This window comes from Pan troglodytes, chromosome 7, assembly GCF_028858775.2.
Source record: "Pan troglodytes isolate AG18354 chromosome 7, NHGRI_mPanTro3-v2.0_pri, whole genome shotgun sequence".
In the NCBI taxonomy this organism is placed as follows: domain Eukaryota; kingdom Metazoa; phylum Chordata; class Mammalia; order Primates; family Hominidae; genus Pan; species Pan troglodytes.
This window is the reverse complement of record NC_072405.2, coordinates 122,717,851-122,742,855: the sequence shown is the minus strand read 5'-3', so window position 1 is coordinate 122,742,855 and position 25,005 is coordinate 122,717,851. Positions and strand designations below refer to the sequence as shown.

General features: G+C 35.2%; 1 protein-coding gene across 8 annotated transcripts in view; it reads left to right on the top strand.

The window, feature by feature from the left end:
* Positions 1-25,005, top strand: part of CSMD3 (CUB and Sushi multiple domains 3) — a 1,209,558-nt gene that overhangs the window by 953,572 nt on the left and 230,981 nt on the right. For all 8 annotated transcript variants that reach the window (XM_054656949.2, XM_016959787.4, XM_016959790.4 and 5 more), the window contains one exon: positions 6,137-6,253. In XM_054656949.2, coding sequence (XP_054512924.1) covers positions 6,137-6,253 — 117 coding nt within the window. The remainder of the gene's footprint in view (positions 1-6,136; positions 6,254-25,005) is intronic.

Sequence of the window (25,005 nt, the reverse complement as noted above, 5' to 3'; positions counted from 1 at the left end):
CATTATTTAGAAAGAATCAATTAGGAAAGGGCGGGCGAACAGGAACAGAAGTTCTCACTCTGGGTCGCGGGTTTCATCCAGGACTAGCAGTCTGGTCTTTCAGCCTTCAAGCTGTTTTTTGCTTGAAGGTGGGGTTTCACCACGGACCCACCCCTATCTTCTTGGGCATTTGGCTGCCTCCTGCCGCTCTCAGTAGGTTGTTAGAAGTAGCCAGGCCACCTCTTGAACGGTTTGCTGCTTAGAAATTTCTTCTGCCAGATACCCAAAGACATCACTCTTAACTTTAAGTTTGCACAGATCTCTAGGACATGTACTAGGACATGAACACAATGCAGCCAAATTCTTTGCTAGAGAATAATACAGGTGACCTTTGCTCCAATTCCCAATGACTTCCTCATTTCCATCGGAGACCTTGTCAACGTAGACTTCACTGTCCATATTTCTACCAGCATTTTTGTCACAACCATTTACGTAGTTTCTAAGAAACTCCAAACTTTTCCTTATCTTTCTATCTTCTGAGGCCTCAAAACTCTTTGAACCTTTGCCCATTACCCATTTCTAAAGCCATTTCTACATTTCCAGGTATCCTTATAGTAACACCCCACTCCTTGTGTATTAGCCCGTTTTCACACTGCTGATAAAGACATACCCAAGACTGGGCAATTTACAAAGGAAAGAGGTTTATTGGACTTATAGTTCCACATGGCTGGGTAGGCCTCACGATCATGGTGGAAGGTAAGGAGGAGCAAGTCACATTTTACGTGGACAGCTGCAGGGCTGCAGGCAAAGAGAGAGAGAGCTAGTGCAGGGGAACGCCTCTTTTTAAAATCATCAGATCTTGTGAGACTTATTCCCTATCACAAGAACAGCACGGGAAAGACTTGACCCCATGATTCAGTGACCTCCCACCAGGTTCTTTTTACACCACATGGGAATTTAAGATGAGATTTGGGTGGGGACACAGCCAAACCATATCAGCTTGATAGGAATTTTCTAGTCAAATTTTGCTTTCAATTTGTTAGTCTGTTTGTATTACTATAAAGGAATATTCGAGACTAGGTTATTTATAAAGAAAATAAATTTAATTGGCTCATGGATTTTCAGGATGTACAAGAAGCACGGCTTCACCATCTGCTTCTGGTGAGGGCCTCAGAAAGCTTGCAATCATTGCAGAAGGCAAAGGGGGAGCAGGTATGTTACATGGCAAGATAGAGAATGAGAGAGAGAATGGGGAGGTGCCACATACCTTTAAATGACCAGATCTCAGGAGAACTCACTCACTATTACTAGGACAGCACCAAGACATTCATGAGGGATCTGTCCCCATGACCCTAAGACTTCCCACCAGACCCCACCTCCAACATTGAAGACTACATTTCAGTATGAGATTTGAGGGGGGCATGGCACCAACATTCAAACTATATCAGCATGGATTTGCTACTATGGGCTTGGTATTAGACATGGGTTTGCTATTCCCTCAATAGAACCCAAAATCCATATAGCAGTCATATTATAAGCATCTTACCATTGGATATATTTCTAATGTTTAAAGATACATATCTTTCATATAGTATTGCCCCCAAATGTAAAGCACAGCAATCAAGCAAAGAACAAGCAATTTCCATTGCAGAAAGAAAAAAAATAGGCTTATATGGATTTGCTGAAAGAGGGTGTATCTGGATTCTGTACTAAATTTAAATAATTTTTTCTGAGATAATTTCAACCAAATGAAATGTTTATGTTATATGCTGACTATGGAACATTATTTTATAGTAGCCTGGTCTTGCAGATATAGTTCATTTAATAATCCAACAGATACTTATGGAGAGCCTACTATGTACAGATGCTGTCCTGAGAGGAGAAGAGAAGAGAAACATGATAAGACTTATGTTTTAGAAAAATTGCTCCAGTGGTATGAACTTGTGGTGATGAGTGGAGCTGAGAGTCAAAGAGCACATGCAGAAATTGATGGGAGTCTGGACTGTGACAGTTACAGAGGCAGAGGAGATAGAGAAGCTGATAAATCACATAAGGTTATGAGCAACAAATTGATTCTTTGTTTGGACGCCAAGAGTCAGGGAGAGCAAATCTAGAATAATGGCAATTTATAAGTAGGCTAAGTTTGACATTTTCAGTCTCTAAATTATTGGGTTCTATAGGCATACATAAAACACAGTTCTTTGGTACAGCAAAATTACAATTAATTATTATCAATTACATAAACATTAAAATTATTACCAAAAAACCCCCACATTTTAGAATCATCACTTTGGCCTTTTGCAAAGTATGTTCTTAAGGAGGCAGGTCCTGTGAGATAGTACATGTAAAAAAGTTTTTCATGGTCAAATAAGTTTGTGAGAAATAGCATGATATTCCCTAAACCTTACTAAAGTCTCAAGTCCTTCATTCGTATTTCCCACACTTACTTAATGATAGAACCATGTCTTCTTAAATTCAAATGTTCTACAAACATGCCATTAAAAATATAGATTTAGGCCGGGCGTGGTGGCTCCCGCCTATAATCCCAGCACTCTAAGAGGCCAAGGCAGATGGGTAACCTGAGGTCAGGAGTTCAAGACCAGCCTGGCCGACATGGTAAAACCCCATCTCTACTAATAATACAAAAATTAGCTTGGCGTGGTAGTGCATGGCTGTAATTCCAGCTACTCTGGAGGCTGAGGTAGGAGAATCTCTTGAACCTGGGAGGTGGAGGTTGCAGCAAGCCAAGATGATATCATTGCACTCCAGCCTGGGCAACAAAAGCAAAACTTGGTCTCAAAAAATAAAAATAAAAATAAATTAAAAATGCAAATATGGATTTATTAACTACATAAGTTATAATCAGGAACAGTGGGTTCTTATGTTTAATGCATTACAAGGAATATAGGCTGTTTAGAGAAACAACAGCCAATTTGACAAAAGGTCCACAGGTATATGTGGCATATGTCAAATAGCAAAAATAAGAATAGAATCCAAAGGTCTGACTTGCTTTTATCTTCAACCAGTTGTTAAGAGCCAGAAAGATAAAAGCTGCCCTTTTCTCCATTAGCCAATAAGATGACATTAAAACAGAAAGTAAGAATATAAAAAGCTTCTGGAGACCAATATTAGGAGAATCTGTGAAGTTGGCCTGACTTAATTATTATTCCATTTATATAAATATTAGGTTCGTGCAAAAGTAATTGCAGTTTTTGCCATTAACAGTAATGCCCAAAACCGCAATTACTTTTGCACCAACCTAATGTAAAACAAATTACAATAGATGTGTATCTCAGAGCATAGTTAATTTTCCCTTATTTATAATAATAACACACTGCATAATTATCACTCACTATAATATTCTGTGTTATTGACTATAAATTAGGCCACGCTGTAGGCATTCATCAGAATAAACATAAAATTATGTTTACAAGTACAAATAACAGAATCTAACATAATATTACCATAAGGACATGTGATTAAATTACAACCTCATAGTATATTTGTAGTTTAAAAGAGCCGTCATATTTCTAAATATGATTTTTAATAAAAGCTGTCCTAAATGTCAATTATACAAAATAAAATATGTAAAACAAATTCTGGCTGTCAGACACATGTTAATGTAGGATGGCACAATGTTCATGACTAAGTTACAGAACTGAACTTGAGTTAGAAGTTTCCATTTCTATCATACTTCCCAAATATAAAAATAAGAGTTTAATAGTTTTTGTCACGTTCATTCAAAGTATTATAATTTTAATTCTGGAGCACCTTAAAATCAGAAAGAAAATTAACATAAGACATACTGCCCATTCTTGAATGATTCTCTCATCAGTAGCATTATCAGTTGAATAAAGTTATCAGTACTGAAATAAGAATAACACCTGACTGCTCTAATCTCAGACAATAATGAGTGATGAGAGGGATGCATCTTTGGTTATTATAATCACTGTCAATTTGTTGTTTTTTCTAGAGAATTCTAATTTTAGTGTGTTTAATTCTAACTATTACCTTTTTATAGAACATTAAAGAAAAAAGGCAGAATATTCGTCACTCAACGCAATACAACGTACTGTTTGTGTTGTGTGTGTTTTAACTATACTGTATTGCTCTATTTTAAAACTTTGACCAATAATTAATTACAAATTTTTACTTTTTCAAACTGTCATAACTCTTCTGGAGGTACCTAATTCATCCCTGCAGGCAGTGCTCTTTAAAAGGAAAATCAGGCATTAACTTCAATAAATTCCCAGTATAAAACCTACACCTATCTATTTCTAATCTCCTTTTCTCAAGTCACAGAGGTAAGCCACTACTGATATCTAATGGGAATCACTCCACTTTTGTTTTTGATCTTATTTCTAGGTCAATGCTGATTTTCCTTGTGTAATGATTCCTTCCTCCCTACTAAATCGACAAAGAACACTCATTCAACTTTGCATCTCCACACTACTTTATACATTTCCCTCCAATTTATAGTCATAATTCTTGTTACTTTTGTATTTGTTTATATACCACTTACTCTCCATCCATCTATAATCTAGCCTCCCCCACTTGCCCCCTCCCCACTCTAGTTCGGGGGTTGGCAAACTTCTTCTGTAAAGGACCAGATACTGTTTTGGGCTTTGCTGGCCACATATATCTTTGTTGAATATTCTTCTGTAGTTTTTGTTTTGTTTGTAACTCTTTAAAAATGTAAAAACCTTTCTTGGTCCACAGGCTGGATTTGGCCTGCTGGCTATAACTTGCAGAGAGCTGCTCCAGTTGAAACTACTCTATTAATAGCACCAAAAAACCTCCTTTTGGTGTTTGAGGGGAATAATAAATTGTACTCTGTCCTTCCTGCAAAACTTTAAAGGAAATCAAACGATCAGCTTTAATACTGATGAAATATGAGTGGCAGTGACAACGGGCTTCCTACTAGCTGTCGGCAACAGGCACAGCCCTACCCTCAGAAGGCGCCCTAAAAAACCTACAGTGTAGAAGAGCACACCAGACAGTGTGCTCTGCAAGAAGGATGGCTCCTCATCTGAAAAAAGATACAAGTTCCTGTCCAGGGCTCACCAATCAGGAAACTCATTCTGACTCCAAGGGTGAAGGAGCAGGGCCAGATGGCAAGGTGTTAAAAAAAAAAAAAAAAAAAATCCCTCTTCCTGCAAACTATAGACCTGGGGCAGAAAAACTCCACTCTTACACTCCAGATTGCCAAGTCAACCCAGACTTCTTTTGCATTTATTAATCAGTTTGCAACATTTACCTCTTTGAACACTTGTTTTTCATTGAAACTCTTCTCCCTTGACCCCCAGGATAATAATTTCTCTGTAGCTACCCAATCTTTATCTGATTTTAAACCTTTGGTGTCTCCTAGAACCTCCTCTTTGCCCATCTTTTCTCATTCTACATACTTTTCGGAGTGATCTTATTCGCTTAAAGAATACCAGTTACCATCCATATGCTTTCTATACTAAATCTCCATTTATCTCAGGTCTCTCTTGAGTTCTAGAACTATGAATCCTAATGCATCCCCTATCTTGTGAATAACAGGACCCCCTTCTACAGTTTATCAGAAACATTGTTTTCACCCTCATCTTTTTTTTAACATACCACATTGGGCCTGAGGTAGCCAATAATTCTGCCTCAAGGCACCATCAACAACTCCTGTGATTTCAAAGTAAATTATATACGCAGATAAAGATTGATGAGAAAATAGAATACTTAGATGAGTGGGTGAATGTATTTGTACAGCCATCCATGTCTCACACATAATCAGTGTTGAATCTGAGTAGAATTCCAAAGCCTGCCAACAAGTAAAACAATTTCCCACTTGCATATGTATTTTATCATTATAAAAACGATTAATTTCACACTCTTATCACAAATGAAAGCTGGGCCACTATTATATTTCTAGATAACACCATTATAACATTATATTACATACTTTGTTTCTGAGAACAGTAAATTTGAATACTTATAAAGTTTTGTTTGTACACTTTTTTATTTTTCAAATATTTAACACTAGAGGATCTTATTATAAGATGCAAATAAATTATACACCTTAAATTACATTAGCCATATATTTTTTATATGAAGAAGATAACCATGGTATGAATTTTTTAAAACTTTTTTCTAAAAATGATATTTTCGCATTTTTTCCTAGCACCCTGTGGAAGTCGTTCAACAGGTTCAGAAGGCACTGTTCTATCACCAAACTATCCAAAAAATTACAGTGTGGGACATAATTGTGTTTATTCTATAGCAGTTCCAAAGGAGTTTGGTAAGTAAGATTCGACTCATTATGTAGTATTTCATCCAGACATGCTTTATTTTTCACTACATGCTATTCAAAAATTTTAAATGAAAATACGTGCTATCCATAAAGTATTTTACTATGCAATTCTTTTTAGATAGTGATTTTGTAATAATACAATTTTGAGGTCATCTTACTCAATCTGAATTTACAGTCAAGTACACAGGTGAACAACAATACAAAAATGAAAACAGGATTGTTTTTAATTTTTAAAAATGAGTATATCAGTAACCTTGCAAGTGCCTTCATATTGGAATTTTATAAAATGGGAAATTACCAGAGCATAAAGCCAAGGCTGCTCTGTAAAATATGTATTAAGTCAAATATTGAACTATTACAATAGTAACAAAAGTATTTACAAAGCAATCATATCAATTTTATAGTTTATTAACACATTTCCAGAAAGAAGAGTTTTTGGTTTTAAGCATCTAGTTTCTGGGGCAGCAAGAAATATAAAAAGACAGCAAAGGACATTTCAGCTCATCTTGTCAACCTGACAATCTGTTCTGCATTGGCACTAAGAAGACAATGTGTCCTTTGCTGCCTTCACATCTTTCTGATCACACGTCTTAGAAGTCACTTATCTGCTTTTAAAGGTTTTGGTTCTGAGATCCAGCTGGAGCTAACCTAGATTAAGTTCTGTTCACAGATGGATAGGCAAGGGAAATTTAGAGAGCAGTAAAGTGTGAGAGAGAGGCTGAAAGTTCACAGACTTCTAAAATTTAGATTTACAGCATTGTGTTACATAGTAAAGGATTTGTTATAACTATGAGGAATGTCTGGGCCTGGATGACTCAGTATATCAGCAGAAGGACATGGATTTTATCATTAGAGATAGTTGAATAGCATCTTGACTTAACATTTCTGCTGCTGAGATATAAAATAAGCTGATGCTTCCAGTCCAATTTCTTATAACCAGATACTACCTATATATCCTCCTTTTCATCCTTCTGAAACAAGTCCAAGATCTTCAACTTACTTGAGAGTACTGTCATCAGAAATGTAGTACTAGACCTTTTATTTTAACATTGAAATAGAGTGATGATGCCAGCATTAGCAAAGTGTCTGTTTTTATACTCTACAAAGTATTTATTTCCCCTAATATATTGATCGGTTGAATCAAAGGTGAGGTCTTTGATAGTGAAGAGAACGACAGTTTAGAAAGAAAAATATCATTCACTTAACTGTGTTTATTTTTTGCCTTTTGAGTCCTTTCTTTGCTAGAGAGTTTTATGCTCCCCAGATGCAAAAAAATGTTACATGGTTGCTGACAGAATCCTAACAATGATTATCCAGAAAACTCCATGGCTCTCTGAGTCCTCTTCGGAAGCCATTAATTTATCGTATTATACTCTGTTCTTGGGAGGCCATGTGGCCAAATGAATGAGAAAGAGGAAAATTAGCCATTTAATGTCCTGACAAATAGACATGCTGGTCATCCTGGAGATGTATTACTGTAGCCTATGTATGCTCAAAAAGAGAAAGAAAAAGTACTAATTGAAATAAAAGTAAATTAACAGATTCCTAAAGAATAAAATCTATAGTTTTGTAGGGTTAATATAAGTTGAATTTAATCCTCTTAATATAAAAAAACTGCTACGTTGAGCCAATAATAGTTGGTTTTTAAAACTTTTTTTTTAAATGAATCTTCTTGTTTTTTTTGTGGACAAAACAGTGTACTTTGATTTATTAGTAAAAAACTAATTTTATTTTACAAATGTTGCATCATTCTTCATTTTAAGTTACATATATATTTAAGCACCTGTATTCTAATTTCAGCCTTGTCACGTGTTAGCTATCTGCCCTTGGACAAGTTACGTAATCTCTTTGAGACTGCCTCTTTATTTGTAAATTTGGTATCATTTTGTTTATAGATTAGAGATGTGAGCAGTAAATGAGATATATATATTATATACATATATATACATGTGAAGTATGTCTAACATACTTCATGCTTAATATCATTGGGTTAACGAATGCCAGCTTTCAAGTCAGATTTCTGGGTTCAGGCTCAACTTAACTTACTTGCTATTTTCATTGGACAAGTCCCATTGTCAGCCTGAACCTTACACATCTCTAAAGTAGCAATGATAAATACCTACCTTATGTGGTTATTTTATAATAATTTGATGTACTTGAGTGATTGGCATTATAACATAGTCACATGCATACACAAGTACACATATACACATTCTTCTTTATGTTCACATTCATATAAAACTTCCCCTATCCCCTCTTCCACCCCCGAAAAAGGTCAAATTAAATGACATACATTATTGGATTGAACTAAGGTCTTAAAAATAGCATGGTTAAAATAAAACAATTATTTGTGTTATTTAAAGCATGAAAACAAATATTTTGGGTTTTATATCCCAGTGACTATTCAATCATCTAATGATCCCGTACAATTTTCTGGGAGTAGGATAGTGGTAGTAAACAAATACTGACTGTTGACTTCTTCCTATTACCTTCCTTTACCTCTTTGATGACAGACGGTCAAGCAGTAGTTACTGGATCTCTACAAATCAGATTTCTATTTTGCTTCTGCTTCCTCTCATTCTCACTTTGCCATAATTTTTTTCTGTTGCCATGTTGATCTATATTTATTACTTTTCAGTATTACTTCATCACATATCACTTCTCACATTTTTTTCTTTTTCTGTCATTTATCCCAAATTATGATCATTCCTTCTTCTATATGTTTTATATGCAGATGCTCTTAGAACATGACTTTTACATCGTTTAGCACAGGGGTTCCTAACCCCTGGGCCATGGACTGGTACTGGTCCTTGGCCTGTTAGGAACTGGGCCGCACAGCAGGAAGTGAGTGGCAGGTGAGCTATCATTACTGCCTGAGCTCCACCTCCTGTCAGATAAGCTGTGGCATTAGATTCCCATAGGAGTGCAAACCCTGTTGTGAACTGTACATGTGAGGGATCTAGGTTGTGCACTCCTTATCAGAACCTAACTAATGCCTGATGATCTGAAGTGGATCATCCTGAAACCATCCCATGGAAAGATTGTCTTTCAAAAAACCTGTCCCTCGTGCCAAAAAGGTTGGGAACCACTGATTTAGCACAATGTCTGTCAAATACACTCAGTGCATTCATTGGATTGCATTTTACATAGGGGTTAAGGCTCTAACATCCTTATGTAAAAAGAAAATCACATATAACCAACATTACACATGAAAATAAATTAAATCACCCATGAAAGATCATCTACATGATTTTACATATGCCATATTGTCTCTGAAATAGTCTAACAGAACATTTTTATTCCTTCAAGGTAAGAACAGATGACAGTTTTTTCAGATAATTCCACATGAACTACCTGTGTTTCTTACAGGTCATGTGGTACCAAATTACTTTTTTTTTTTTTTTTTTTTTGCCTGGTGTAGAATTAAATGCCTGTAAGTTATTTTTGCCATTACTTTTAATGGCAAAAACCACAATTACTTTTACACCAACCTAATAAATATGTGCATAATATTACTTCGCTTTACTGGTTGATTGAGTAAATACTCTTTGTCAGTCAATTGCCATCTTTTAGTTTTTATAAATAAGACAAATGTCAATTCATAATGTTTTCATGAGCATCACTGAATTTCATTTGAATTCAGGTATTGGGGTCAGATTTTGGAAATATTCATCCTGCAGGATTCTACTTGTTTTATTATTCTCAGAAAAATAACAGTTCTGGATCAATTGGGTAGAATTTATTAATATTTTACTCTCCTTATTCTACATATAAGACTAATACATTTGGCTTTTTGGATTTAAAAAATCCTACTTATCTATTAATAAAATATATTTAATTTTTCTTCATTTTTCAATGCTTAATCACCAGTTGTTTTTTCTTATGGTTTAGTTGCTTAAGACTTTATGAATTATATTTAAGTGTCAGAAACATGGAAGACCAATTTTATTTTACTTTTCATTTCGTATAGATAACATGCTTTAGAATGTAAGAGAACTGTTAATATTGTCAGAGGGAAAATTTTTTGTTAATATGTATTATACCTAGAGTATAGGAGTCCAAATAAGATTTCCGGGAGGGAGGAATTAGTAAAATTTGGGAATAAATGTGTAGATTTCTATTTCAACAATCCTGGCTGAGAAGAAACATAAATATATAGGATGACAGTCAAAGTAGAGTATAAATCAGCAGATAATGTTTGGTTTTTGTTTATTTTCTCTTACTCCAGCAGATACTGGGGTATTTATTTTAAAGCCCAAAGAGAAAGACACAGTAGAGAAGACAAAGCTGAAGATATGAGGTGGATCAATTGGTGAAAAAAAAAAAAAAATACTTTAGGCAATTGGAGGAGATGAAATTTTAAAAACAGAGGGAAGACCTCTTTATAATTCAGAAGAAATAATTTGCAATTAGCAACAAAATATCTGGATTAATTTCACATGAAATATTGAAATATTCACATGAAATATTGTTGGAATTATCATTTCTTCCTATTCTCCCACCTCTATCTCTCTTCAATCATCTTCTTCTTACTTTCTAGGAATTATCTGTAAAAGAGGATGTATTCATGTCCTAAGGCTACTATAACAAAGTATCACAGGCTTAGTGGCTTCATTTTATTCTCTCACAGTTCTAGAGGCTGTATGCCTGAAATCAATGTGTCAGTAATGCCACACTTCCTCTGGCGGCTCTAGAGAAGCATCCTTCATTGCTTCTTCCTAGTTTCTGATGACTCCCAGCAAGCCTTGAGGTTCCTGGGTTTATAGCTGTTTTACTCCAATCTCTGATGTCATCTTCACAAGACCGTTTCTCCTAACTGTTTCTGTGTGTCTCTCTGTTTTTTCTTGCTCTTATAATGACACCACCTATTGGATTTAGGGCCCACTCTACTCCAATATGATATCATCTTGATCCTTAACTAATCACATCTGCAAAAACCCTGTTTCCAGATATGGTGACATTCCGGGCTTCTTGGTGAACATAAATTTTGGGGAACACTATTCAATCCACTATAAAGGGTTAACTATATATATATATGTATATATATATATAATTTTATGTAGAAAATCTTAATATAAGTTGCTGTATAAAGCATGCATCAGCTGTGTCGACTGCAAACTGACATTCAGATTTCTTGGAAAATTCCAACATGTAAAACATCCTGAGGATATCCAGTATAGTCGATGGTGACTTAATTTCATGTTTAGCATTCCAGATAGCTCTACCTCCTAGAAGACACACCCCGAAGGCATATTTGTTAGTGTACAGAGCTTATTCTTTCCCAAGACTAGTTTTCACACTTGGTATGTTCAAAATGGGCATAAAAACCTTACATTTGCCCCAGTAATCTGCCTTCTCACCTATCTTTTACTATTGGCACAGTCTCTTGGTTGCATGTTTCAAATTTATGAATCCCTAAATCATCTGAAGTAATTGTCAATCTAGTCTACTATGTGCAAATGGCACACAGAGTTACCAAACCCTTTTGCATATTGCTGTAGGAGAGGCTTTTTAAAAAAGTAGCTGCCACTGCCTTGAACTTCTTTTCTACTTTAATGTATGTTGTTTATTTCTTATTCACAACCACTATCATTCTTATTTCTCATTGAAGTATTTTTATTCCAGTTAATCTAGAAACATCTTTCCTTAGGATATTACTCACATTATAAGATTATAATTTTTTAAAAAATATAGCTCTATTATAGTATTATGTTAAAAACAGTGATAAGTAGCAACTATTTCATTAATTTTTATTATATTCACTAAATGTATTTTATTTTGGGCTGATAGACAGGTAATTACACAGTGGTTATTAAGTGTGATTTGTTTTTGCAATATCACATCTTTCACATTTCTGCATAAATTGTTAACCTGTAAACGGTAATCTGAGAATTTAGGTATTCTTGCAATTCAGAAGAAAAAAGTTAAACAATGGATTGAAAATAAGATGCATACATACTATCTCTAAATGTATACATATATGTTTTTCCATTGGGCATCTGGACTTTTAAATACATGCTAATGTAGTTTTGACTTGGATATGTAAAATTAATGAATTATTCTCATCTTTTATGTTAAAAATAATAGCAGTTCATTTGTATATATTTTTCCTTAAAATTCACACATATATTTGACCATTTGCTCTTTGATCTTATGTCTGTGAGTTTTTTTTTAACGATTCAGCAACACAGTCTATGTTGTGGTTACCTCTTTTTATGCTTAATTCAATCATTTATTGCCACCAGTTTTCTCCATATTTTAGGGACAGATTGTTTTTAGATTACTTTTGTTTGCTTGTTCAATCAGTAAACCATTTTATTGGCATTTTATTTTCCCCAGTACGAAATTTTCAGTAATGAATGAATACTTAAGAAGATCAATAAAGGCTTTTATATATTTTTTACTTAAATATATGACACTTCACTTTTTAACAGTACAATTGCATCAAAACCAATTATTACTCTTTTCTAAATACTGAATTTATCTAACAATGACACATATTCACAATATGTGTGTTTATTCAAAACTTGCGTTTACTATTTGTCATTACTTTTTAGATTTGGAGCAATCGAAAAGAAAAGTGAACTCTTTTTTTTTTTTTTTTTTTTTTTTGAGATGGTGTCTCCCTCTGCTTCCCAGGCTGCAGTGCAGTGGTGCCATCTCGGCTCACTGCAACCTCCACCTCCTGGGTTGAAGTGATTCTCCTGCCTCAGCCTCCCAAGTGGCTGGGATTATAGGCGCCCACCACCACATCCAGCTAATTTTTGTATTTTTAGTAGAGATGAGGTTTCACCATGTTGGCCAGGCTGATCTCAAACTCCTGACCTCAGGTGATCTACCCACCTGGGCCTTCCAACATGCTGGGATTACATGTGTGAACCGCCACACCCAGCCTCTTTTTTTCTAACTGATGGTTGTTTTAATGTAAATTAGCAGAAATTAGTATGTTATTTGTGTGCCTATAAGAAAGGAAACCCCTATTTTTTAAGCCTATCATTTTAGAGAAGGGAAATATGATTATCATGTGTGCTTATGATTATGTTATTTAATTCGGAGGGTATAATTTATATAATTAGATCTCAAGCCATGGCTTGGCCATTTGGTTGAACATGGTCTGCCTCTCACCCCACCTGCATTTCAAAGACTGTTGAAAACCCATGGGTAGTGAGGTAAGGCTGTGGGCCACAGTATTCTATCCCATAAAAGGCAAAGGCTGAGAGGCTGTTAAAACAGGCACTAAACAGAACATATGATTCAAATCAGTGATAAAAGAATATTTACTATCTGATAATTGGATGGAGTCAGTAATTTCAATAGTATTGATTATGAGGCCTTTAATATGTGAGACGACAGAATGAAAGTTTCAGTAATTCACCACGAGGGGGCATTAATTTTTTCCAGGCTTAAAAGCAGCTAAAATAGGCTACTAAATGGAGACACAGTGGGGATAATCACCCCTTCTCTAAATACTTTTTCTATAATGGGTTTTAATGTTTAAAGGCCCTATGTTATTTTACACTGGGCTATATTAACTAACTTTTAACTGAAGATAAAAGTCCACAGAGTCCCAATTTGTCAAGCCTATTGTAAGTGCCAAAGACTTTATTTAATTTTACTACCTTTTTGGTCAGAGCTTCCATGACCACTGTGGGATATTTAGGTAAGGCAATAACGCTGATGATTAAAATGAGGCATACTTCTTTGTTCACCATTTTATATTTCATATCTCCTTTAAATTATAGGGTGTGCCTTATTGAAATTTAGTGGGATCCCCAGGAATAACTGTATCTGAGCCTCTGTATAGATTAAGGCCATGAAGGTTTGCTAAGTGGTGCATCTCAGTAGATGTTGCACTTAATTTAGAACCCATACTGTAGAGACATAAAAACCAATCAGAGACATTTCATATTTTTACATTATAAGTTTTTGTGTAAATTTTGGATTTCCAGTTGGGTCAAATTGTGGATCTTTCTCTTTTAATTTTGTATTTCTTCAACCTGTATGTAGTTTATTGTTGTTTTCATTTCCGCTTTAAGGGTTACTATATGTAACTTCAGAGGAGGGAAGGTCTCCTTACCCTACTTATATTAATTATTAATCAAAATTATTTCATAATTAATAAATTTCTTCCTCCAAAGTATCTCAAATTAGTAACTTCAAGGTTAGAAACAATGGTTGCTTTATAAGGTTTAAGAACTCTGGGTTTATTTTAAGTTTTCATCAACTCATTAGTTGTTCCACATAGGTGCCATATGTGTTTTCCTCTAAAGCCTGAGGGTTAGATTCTTTGTTACAACAGAGACCTGGATAGCAATATCAGCAAAGGCAATTTTTTTTTTTTTTTTTTTTGAGACAGAATCTCGCTCTGTCGCCCAGGCTGGAGTGCAGTGGCAAGATCTCGGCTCACTGCAAGCTCTGCCTCCTGGGTTCACTCCATTCTTCTGCCTCAGCCTCCTGAGTAGCTGGGACTACAGGCGCCTGCCACCACGCCCACCTAATTTTTTTGTATTTTTAGTAGAGACGAGGTTTCACCGTGTTAGCCAGGATGTTCTCGATCTCCTGACCTCGTGATCTGCCCGCCTCGGCCTCCCAAAGTGCTGGGATTACAGGCATGAGCCACCTCGCCCAGCCAGCAAAGGCATTTTATAGGGTTTTAGTGAGTCATCTTCTTTTAGGAGGTTAGAACTCAGCACACCATATGGTAGCTCTTCTTTCTCACAATCCACCATCCAGTGAGCCCATGTATTGCACAGGGTATCAATATTTTCCCTGGGTCTTCTCTAGAAAAGGGGCCAGTGACTGCTTGACACACACAACCAATAGCCACACAGTAAGAGTTGTTTCTCTGAACTTAACATTAGTCACAGTTTTTGCTGGAATCAAGATATGTGATTCATTATAAAGTACACAGATAAGTCCAGGCTACAACATACAACAGGGTCACTTTGATGAGGACCCAACCCTTGGTTCTAAATGCCAGTTATTAAAAGATCTGATGTAGATTGATTAAATCTGTGATAACTTGGAAAAACTCAGAAAATGCAGCACAAAGCAGCATAGCTCTAAGTGCAAGTTTGCCAGCAGACAGCAGAGCCAGTTACCGAGAGAAAACAAGAGAAGAAAGACCTCTAGTGGTTGTAGTCATCACTTAAACATCTTCCTCATTGCATTCATTGTTGTGGTCACTCTGCAGTTGGTTTGGATTTCTTTTTTTCTCTTTTTTTGAGACGGAGTCTTACTCTGTTGCCCAGGCTGGATTGCAGTGGCACGATCTCGGCTCACTGCAACCTCCGCCTCTTGGGTTCAAGTGATTCTCTTGTCTCAGCCTGCTGAGTAGCTGGGATTACAGGCACGTGCCACCACACCCAGCTAATTTTTGTATTTTTAGTAGAGATGGGGTTTTTCCACGTTGATCAGGCTAGTCTTGAACTCCTGACCTTGTGATCTGCCCGCCTTGGCCTTGGCCTCCCAAAATGCTGGGATTACAGGTGGGAGCCACTGCGCCCGGCCCTGGTTTGGATTTCAAGACTGATACCACACAAGCACAAGGAAGTATGAAAAGCCGTGTTACTCACAAAATGAGACTTTCCAGGGAGAGCAAGGCAAACTGCCAAGCAGTTTCAAAATGCGTGAGAGAGCAGAGAAGGGAGATTGACTGTGGAGTTTTATTGTGATTATGGAGTAGCAGTGGGGTGAGAGTTTCTGTGTACAGGTGAGTGCTTGCATGATTTAAACTTACCACTGGTGGCAAAGAGGCAGCACTTAGGTGACCTAATCAGCTTGCCCAGATATGAGGCAGAGGGGAAGGAGGAGTGGTGGGGCTTGAAAGTTGTCAACAGTTAAACATTAAAAATGATTTTACATGTTTTAATATAAGCTGTAATTTATATATGTGTATCATATATCATGTATATGTCATATATATCTTTCTGTTGTTATTATATTATCTTTCCATTTTAAGCAAAGTTATTTCCTTTCAACTTGCAAGAATTTCACTATAATATGCTCTAGAATGGGATTAGCTGAATTTTCAAAATAACTGTCAAATAATCGATTAGATTCATATGATGGTTATCTATTCACATTCATTGTGTATAAGTGCCGATGTTTATGTTTCGTATTTCTGCTGCTGTAAGGCAGTTATAGAAAATAAGTTATGCTTAATAATTCAGAAGAAAGCTGAAAAATATAGTGCAGGAACATGAAGCTAGACATTTTACAACAATTTGTTTAAACAGTGGTTATGACGTTTCAACATATTAGTACTTTCCCCATTTATGGTTGTGTTTAGTTTTTGCTTCATTTTACCAATGTGATAAGTTCTGCAGTTGTCCTGTTAGGCTATTTAATACCAGGTGGCATAAAGCTGCCGAAGATTATTTTGACATGAGGTTCAATGTCATAAAGTCAATGATGGTAACAATTGTAAACTGATTGAAGAGAAGATTGAGCGGTTACTGCGAAATAGTGGGAAACAAGGTGAACTGGGGATCCAAAGGTCTGGATTGCAGTCGTTTGCCTCTAATTGGCCATGTGACTTTAAGCAAATTACTTAAGCTTTCTGGTCCTCATTTTCTTGATGTATAAAATTAAAACTTTTGTCCCCAAGGGACTTCCTAGTTTAAAAAATAGGTGAAATCTACTTTTGAATTTAAAGAGTATGCTACTGGAAGCTAGAGAATTAAAGTATAGGAAAGTTCCACCAAAAATCTGCTTACAGAAGTACATGGATTCATATAATTTCATTAAATTCCAAAGATAAATATAAATTTAACCTAAATTCTGAATCTTTTATTACTCTGCAAAAGTAAGGTTAGTTATATAACAATGGCATGCTACATTCTTCTCTGTAATTTTCTTTCTTCTTTTCTCTTTTTTAATGCATCGGAATATCCGTGATGGTCATTTTTAACTTTCTCACTCTTATCATTAAAGTGTAATAAATACCTCCAAGATAACTTTGCATTTTTCAATTCATTACAAATGCTAGAAAATTGACTTTCTACTTTGTTTCCCTGCTGGTATTTAGGCACAAAATAATTCCTTGAATGAGCCTGAATATTCATATAGAGAGTAAACATTTCTTGCAAAGTTTCACTATAAAATTGTTGGTCTTCTCTTTAAGATGTTGATATGGGAAAATATTTGAAATAATAAAAAGAAAAAAGTTATACATATATATTAATATAGATGCATTACTTTTTCTGGAAAACTTTTTATGGAGAAGTCATTACATACAGCCTTTTTTAGTATTTCATTATTCTGTCATGCAGAATCACATTTGTAATATTTCATACCATGACAGATTAAAGCCAGAAGATAAATGATTTATAAAAGCACACAGCATGCCACAGGCGGAGTCTTTTGTAAACAAGGAATAGTCATCATTTTTGACACTATCCCACTGATGTTTTAGGATAGTATAATGATCTCTAATTGTTTAACACTGCAATGCAATGCTGATTATAATTAAAATACACATGTTTGGTGTTTTTCTCTGTTTTGGTGACTCATATGATTTAATTACCTACTGTAGACTTAACAAAGGCTAACATTTGCATTTTGAAATAATGTATTTGAAAACTCAATAAATTATATTTCAAATAGGTTAGAAGATTGATAGTGCTTATTTTGTGCTTGGTATACAAACACATGGTGCACATCACACACTAAAAATCTGTGATTCCAGTCTCTGAGTTAGAGGGATTTGAATAGTATTCTCTTATAGCTTTATAAACCCTTAACATTTCAACCTAGCGGCTTTTGCTGAGAAGCGGAAACTCGAACAGAGATATAACTGGAATATTTTCCAAATTCACTGAAGCTGTGTTTTATACTAAAATACCAGACTAACTATCAAAGTTTCATCTATTATACTGCTTATTTTAGCAATATTTTATATAACAAATGTTTTTCAATCTTCTATATTTATTTTACTGTAACAGAGTTTGCCCATTAAAATTCAAATTAAAATCTTTCATTCAATGGTAGATAACATAAATGAAATCAATATCTGGACAGGTCATATGGGATGGTGGGTGCAGTGGTGGACTAAAATCCATGCCTTCTTGAAGGTAGTTTAATTCTATAACATTTAAAACGCAATATGGACTAAATAAAACTCAGCTGTAGATTGAATTTGACTTTCAATCTAGTATGTTTGCTGTTCTTAGTGTAGGGGTATGGAAACTTCATGCTGCTTTCTCTTTTACTTAACCCCTTTGCTTCTCCTTACTATCTCTAAATTTGTAGAAATATGCTATAAATAATTCTAACCTCATTGTGGGTAAAGATCTATATTATATTGCTTGTAAGTGGCAATTATTCACTAATTTGCTCAATTATTTATTTACACTGTGTGTATACATCCAGCCTTGAGCTAGAATCTGAATGTTCAGGTTATGTAAACAATGGTTCCTGCCCTCTAGGAGATCACAGGAAAAGGAATTAGAAAATTAAACAGTTTATTCAGGAAGAATGTGGAAACTGCTATAAACTATGATGTGGGAAACTACTGTTTGTAAGCATGCTATGGGTAAACAGAGGAGGAACAGCTAAGGCAGGCTGGTGGCTGATTTGAGAAATGGGGATAACCGTGACAGAAACATTGATCTGATGAGATGGCACATGACCTAAGTCTTAATGAATGTGTAATTGTTAGCTGGAGAAGGACATTCCAGCCAAAAAGAACAACACAAGGAAAGTTGTAGAGATATGGCATATGTTTTCTGAAAGGGACTATATATTTTTATCTCTAGTTGAAGAGCAAAGTACTAGTCAGGAACTAATATGCTTGAAACTGGTAAAGAAGGCAGAGACCAGATTATGAAGTGCCTGGTATGCCATGTTAAATCAATTCAACAAATGCTTATTGTGTTCTCACTTTGCTTCAGAGAATTATTTGCTAGGCTGAGGCTACCTAATGTCCAATGAAACAGAAATGCTTAATTGTTCTTGTTAGTATATTGTCTAATTGAGTAGTCAGATAACCCAGGGATAATATTCACCTGGTACTTACGGGTACAACAATTTTCAGTTGTTAGAATTTTGAAACATTTACCTGTACTGACAAATAGCCACTTTTCCAATCTCTAAAATTGCTCCATAATTCTCTGGCCGCTGGCCCTTCCCCAGCCTAGCAACACTTTTGACTCTTCTGTACCCACGTTATACTGATTAAATATTTTGAGAATTACCTTGTAAACATAATTGAATAAACCCCCCCACACACACACAACACACACACAATTATGAGCACAAATTTGGCTAGTGAGCATGAAGGGTGAGGAAAAAACCCATAGTATAATGAGAAAGGATAACAGGAGGATCAAATTTAGATTAGGGAGATGAGTGAAAACTGCAGTATGCTGAAAATCGAAGGATAAGAAGGAGGTTGAAATGTATCTCTTGTACCGTAGTAACTAATTAAGCTATTTTGCAGGGGATTAACAAAACCCATTGGACATTTTAGTTAATATTATTTGTGGCAGGGAGAGAGTGGTTGTTTCAGAGGTATGGATGAGAAACAATGAGGGGATTAATTTAGGCAGTGGAGAAGGGAGGAAGCATTCATTGTTTGTAGAAGATAGTAGGGATGAGTGAGATCTGTGTATGTGCCTGAGTATGTGTGTATGTCAATATTCTAGTGTAATTCATGGTCTCTAATGATGGCAGCAGGCACATGAGTAGAAAGGAGCAAGTGATATTACAAAGACCTTGAGAACTGCTGTCAAAGCCCTTCCTGACGTCTAGACTTGAGATACGACTTCAGTGTCCAATCACCAGCTTTGCAGTTTCAGAAATTCAGTGTTGTCAGCTACCTCAGAAAGTATTCACACTTCAGGAGACAGGTTCACATTGTTTTCCACTCATCAAACCCAAAGGGACTGATTTATAAATCACAATACCAATTTCCAACTCTTTTTGTGAGAGAATATCTGGCAAGCTTGGCAGTCTTGGCCTTTTGCCTAGAACCCTTCATGTTGGTGGAAATAACTACTCCTTGGACAAAAGCATATAATTATTTAAAAAATTATAGTCACAAGTTTATTGACATTTAAGGATACCAGGAAGTAGTGTGATGTACTAATGAAAAGTTTATTTCAAACTACTACAACTGGAAGAAATGTTCTTATCTACTCTAGAGACATTTCTTTATTTAGAATTCACTAAACCAACTTTACCCAAGACTTTGGGAGGGTAAATTAACATATCTGGGTGAGAGGACAGGGACATAAATAAAGTCCAGCAAAATTTGGAAACACGGGGTTTAAAAAATTTGAAATATTTTAGGCTTATTTTCTCTAAGGATGCTAAGTGTCTTTAATAAGCCAATATGGATATTCTCTCTATCTCTCTTTCTCTGTGTGTGTGTGTGGGTGGGTGGGTGGGTGTGTGGGTGTGAGTGTGTGTGTGTGTACGTATTTGAAGGGGACTGTCTTTACGAAGTTGCAGCTCAATGAAAATACTGCGCTAATGTGTCATCTCTTTGTGATCAAAGATTGTATTTTTTATTATTGAAAAAATAAAAGAGCTTGACAATTTTTTGCACATTAAAACATATCTCAATATGTATTTACTGAAAATGCAAACAATTGAATTAATCAATGAATTAAGTAATCCTTTATCCTGGGTGAGGAGGACATTTTCTATGTTTTTTCCAGATACTTATTTACCATATTTATTTACCAAGGTATTAGCTTAATCATTAACCAAATGTTTGCTTAGTTGATCACTCCTCCATTCTTGGAAAAAATGTGGGTAAGCATCAATCTTGACACAGTCCTAAGCATTTAGACATTCATATGCAGCTGGGAGAAGCTAGTCCAGGAGTTATCTTACAGCCAAGATAAGGAGTATGGAGCCACAAACTCTGGACTGACACTTTGAGATTAGAAAGGAATGAGGAGGCCTAAATGCTTCATTTTAGCCTCTTCCCAGTTCCTCTTCACCTATTCCCTGCTCCTAAATTCCTCAACTTTACTCTGGCCTGGCATTCTCTGCATTTTAGACATTTAGATAAAACTCTGGATAAGATGAGAAATTACATTTCTTGAACATTTAAATTTGTGATATGAGAACTGTATCATTTCATATAAGAGCTTTAAAAGACATTTCTCCATAGAATTAACTGAAATATCAGTCTGCAGGAAATATGGGTCACAGAGCATGCTGTAGGATTCTAGTAGCATTATACCTTTTAAGAATTCAGTTTATACTGTAAATTCTTGATAAAATTGTACAGGCTTACTATTTCTGAACAATCCAGTTCTCTCACTCGCCTGTGGATTCTCTTCACTCCATTCCCCATGCAGGGAAACTTCTATCTAGGGTGTTGGTGGTACAAAATACATAGGGCAGAGGAAAAACTCCATCTGACTAGCCAAGCATATGTCCAATTATTTTCAATATTAATGCCCACATCTCCCCTTTGAAGCTTGAATTTGACTGTGTCTTCTCTTCTGTTACTTCTAAAATGAGGTAGGTGCACTAGAATTAGAATCCTATCCAAAGAAGGATGCAAAGTCCAAGGTTCTGTGGGTAGAGGGAGAAAACATTAATGAATGTCACATAATATTATCTCATGACATATAAATCAGTTTTGTAAAATAGATTTATATTTGAATTTTAATTTGGCCTATAATTTCTCAGGAACACATCCATTTTATAATTCATATTTGACTGATAAGTTAATGTTTGTATTCTTTATCTTTAATAGCTCTTTTGGGTTTCTTTGCATCATGTTTGAGTTTGTAATCATATTTCATGAGGGTTTGTGTCTAGACATGTTTGTTCAAACCTAAAACATGTACCATACAGTAAAAGGACAAAATTTATAGCTATATAATCTAGCTTTCAGTATTAGTTATAGACCTTATGTGTAATCTCATGTAAGTTATTTATTCTTTCTGACATCTTATCTATAAAAAAGAGATAATTATATCTGACCCACCCTAAACCATAACATTTTTGTTAAGTATCAACAAGAAATGTAATAGTTATAGCTTTTCAATATTTTGTTTTCTTGTTGGTTAATTTTAAGAAATATGACATTTTAGAAATATGATTTCAAGTATATTTTGTACTACTAAACAGGTATTTTTTCCATTTATTTTCTTTAGATAATAAGCTTCCCCTGTCTTCAGAAAGCACATTTATGTTTTCTTAATAGTATTTCATAGAACTATTTATTTCTACTCAGTGCTTATTGCAGTTAATTAATGAAACCTGAGTTCCACAAACTGCTGCTACTACGTTTCCTCTGTCTGGTGATTGCCCTTCACACCTATTTGCTAAATTCTAAAACTTACCAAGTTATCTCCCTTCATTTTTGCTGATTTCTGCTATAATTTTCTGTGGATTTCCTGTTTGAAAAATAAGGTCTACATTCATAGTTCTTACCTACTTATAAAGCATATAATTAGATATTTTCTTTCAGTTCTCTACCGCTCATTTTTCTTCTATAATATTTCAAACATAATCCTTTTCCACATTTTTTTTCCAGCTTCCAAATTTTGTTTTACATTTACTGAGGAAATTATGTGTTGTCTGGATGTACTTCCAAATAATTCCAGTGTAGAACTCAGGTGGTCAGAGTATAGGGCTAGTGTGGTTTTTATGAATAAAACTAGACCATTGATAAATAAAAAATTTTCCTGTGTTAATTTTTTAATCAGCTGAACTTTCAGCAGCATTTTCAAAAATATGAGACAAAAAATAACTATAAAATTTATGCCTTCCTTTTTTTTTAAATCCCAGCTTGCATCATCTACAGTTGATTGAGGAATTGCCATGAGACAGTTTTCCCACTGAGGCAACATGCTGTGTAATCTAAGAGCTATGTGAAGCTCTGTGAAACTGAGCAAGTCACTTGATGTCTTTGGGTCTCAGTTTCCTCATCTGTAAAATGAGCACGTTGAAAAAAAAATGCTAGGAAAATCTTTCACTGTATATTTCCCTGACTTAGGCATTGATTATGCTTTTATTTATTTATTTATTTATTTATTTATTTACTTATTTATTTTTATAATTTCAACTCTTATTTTAGATTTGGGACTACATGTGCAGATTTGTTACGTGAGTATATTAAGTTTGACACTGAGGCTTGGGGTACAAATAACCCTGTCAGCCAGGTACTAAACATAATACCCAATAGGTAGTTTTTCAGCTCTGGCTTCTCTTCCTCTTTGTTCCCATCCTTCTGTCCATGTGTACCCACTCCTTAGCTCCAATTTACAAGTGAGAACATGTGGTATTTGGTTTTCTCCTCCTACATTAAATTGCTTAGGATAACGGCCTACAGCTGCATCTATGTTGCTTCAAAGGACATGATTTCCTTCTTTTTATGGCTGCATATTATTACATGATGTGTAAGTAATACATTTTCTTTATTTGGTCCACCATTGATGACCACCTAAGTTATTCCATGTCTTTGCTGTTGTGAATAGTACTGTGATGAACATGAATGCATGTGTCTCTTTGGTAGAATAATTTATTTTCCTTTGGGTATATACCCAGTAATGGGATTCCTGGGTCAAATGGTAGTTGTGTTTATTGGTCGGGTTTTTTGTTTTTGTTTTTGTTTTTTTTTAATACAGGGTCTCACTCTGTCACTCAGTCTCGAGTGCAGTGGTGTGAATACTGACCACTGTAGCCTCGACCTCCTTGGCTCAAGTCATTTTCCCACTTCAGCCTCCTGAGTAGCTGAGACCACAGTCGTGGTCATTTTAAATATTTTGTAGAGACACAGTCACTACAAAAAATGCTGAGTCCAATTTTTTAGATTTTTTTTGTAGAGACAGAGTCTCATCATGTTGCCCAGGCTAGTCTCAAATTCCTAGGCTCAAGCAATCCTCCTGCCTTGGCCTCCCAAAGTGTTGAAATTACAGGAATGAGCCACTGTGCCTGTCTAGGTATTTTTAAGTTCTTTGGAAAATCTCCAAACTGTTTTCCATAGTGGCTGACCTAATTTACATTCCCACCAACTGTATATAGGTGTTCCATTTTCTCAACAGCCTCATCGATATCTGTTATTTTTTAACTTTTTAATAATAACCATTCTGACTAATGTGAGATGGTATATCATTATAGTTTGGATTTGCATTTCCCTGATGACTAGTGGTGTTGAGCATTTTTAAAATATTTTGAGAAATGCCTGTTCATGTTATTTGCCCATGTTTTGGTGGAGTTATTGGTTATTTATTTGTTGCATTATTTAATTTCCTTATAGATTATGAGTGTTAGATCTTTGCTGAATGCACGGTTTGTGAATATTTTTTCCCATTCTTTAGGTTGTCTGTGTACTCTGTTGATTGTTTGTTTGTTTATTGTCTGTTTTCTGTGCAGAAGCTCTTTAGTTTAATTACGTCTTACTTGTCAATTTTTGTTTCTGTTGCAACTGCTTTTGAGGACTTAGTCATAGATTATTTGCTAAGGCCGATGTCCAGAATGGTATTTCCTACATTTTCTTTTAGGATTTTTATAGTTTGACGTCTTACATTTAAATCTTTAATCCATCTTGAGTGAATTCTTATATATGGTCAAAGGCAGGAGACCAATTTTATTCTTGTTCAAATGGCTAGCCACTTATCCCAGCACCAAATATTGATTAGAGAATTATTTTCCCATTGATTATTATTGTTGACTTTGGTTGTAGATGTACAGCTTTATTTCTGGGTTTTCTATTCTGCTCCATTGGTCTATGTGTCTGTTTTTGTACCAGTACCATGCTGTTTTGGTTA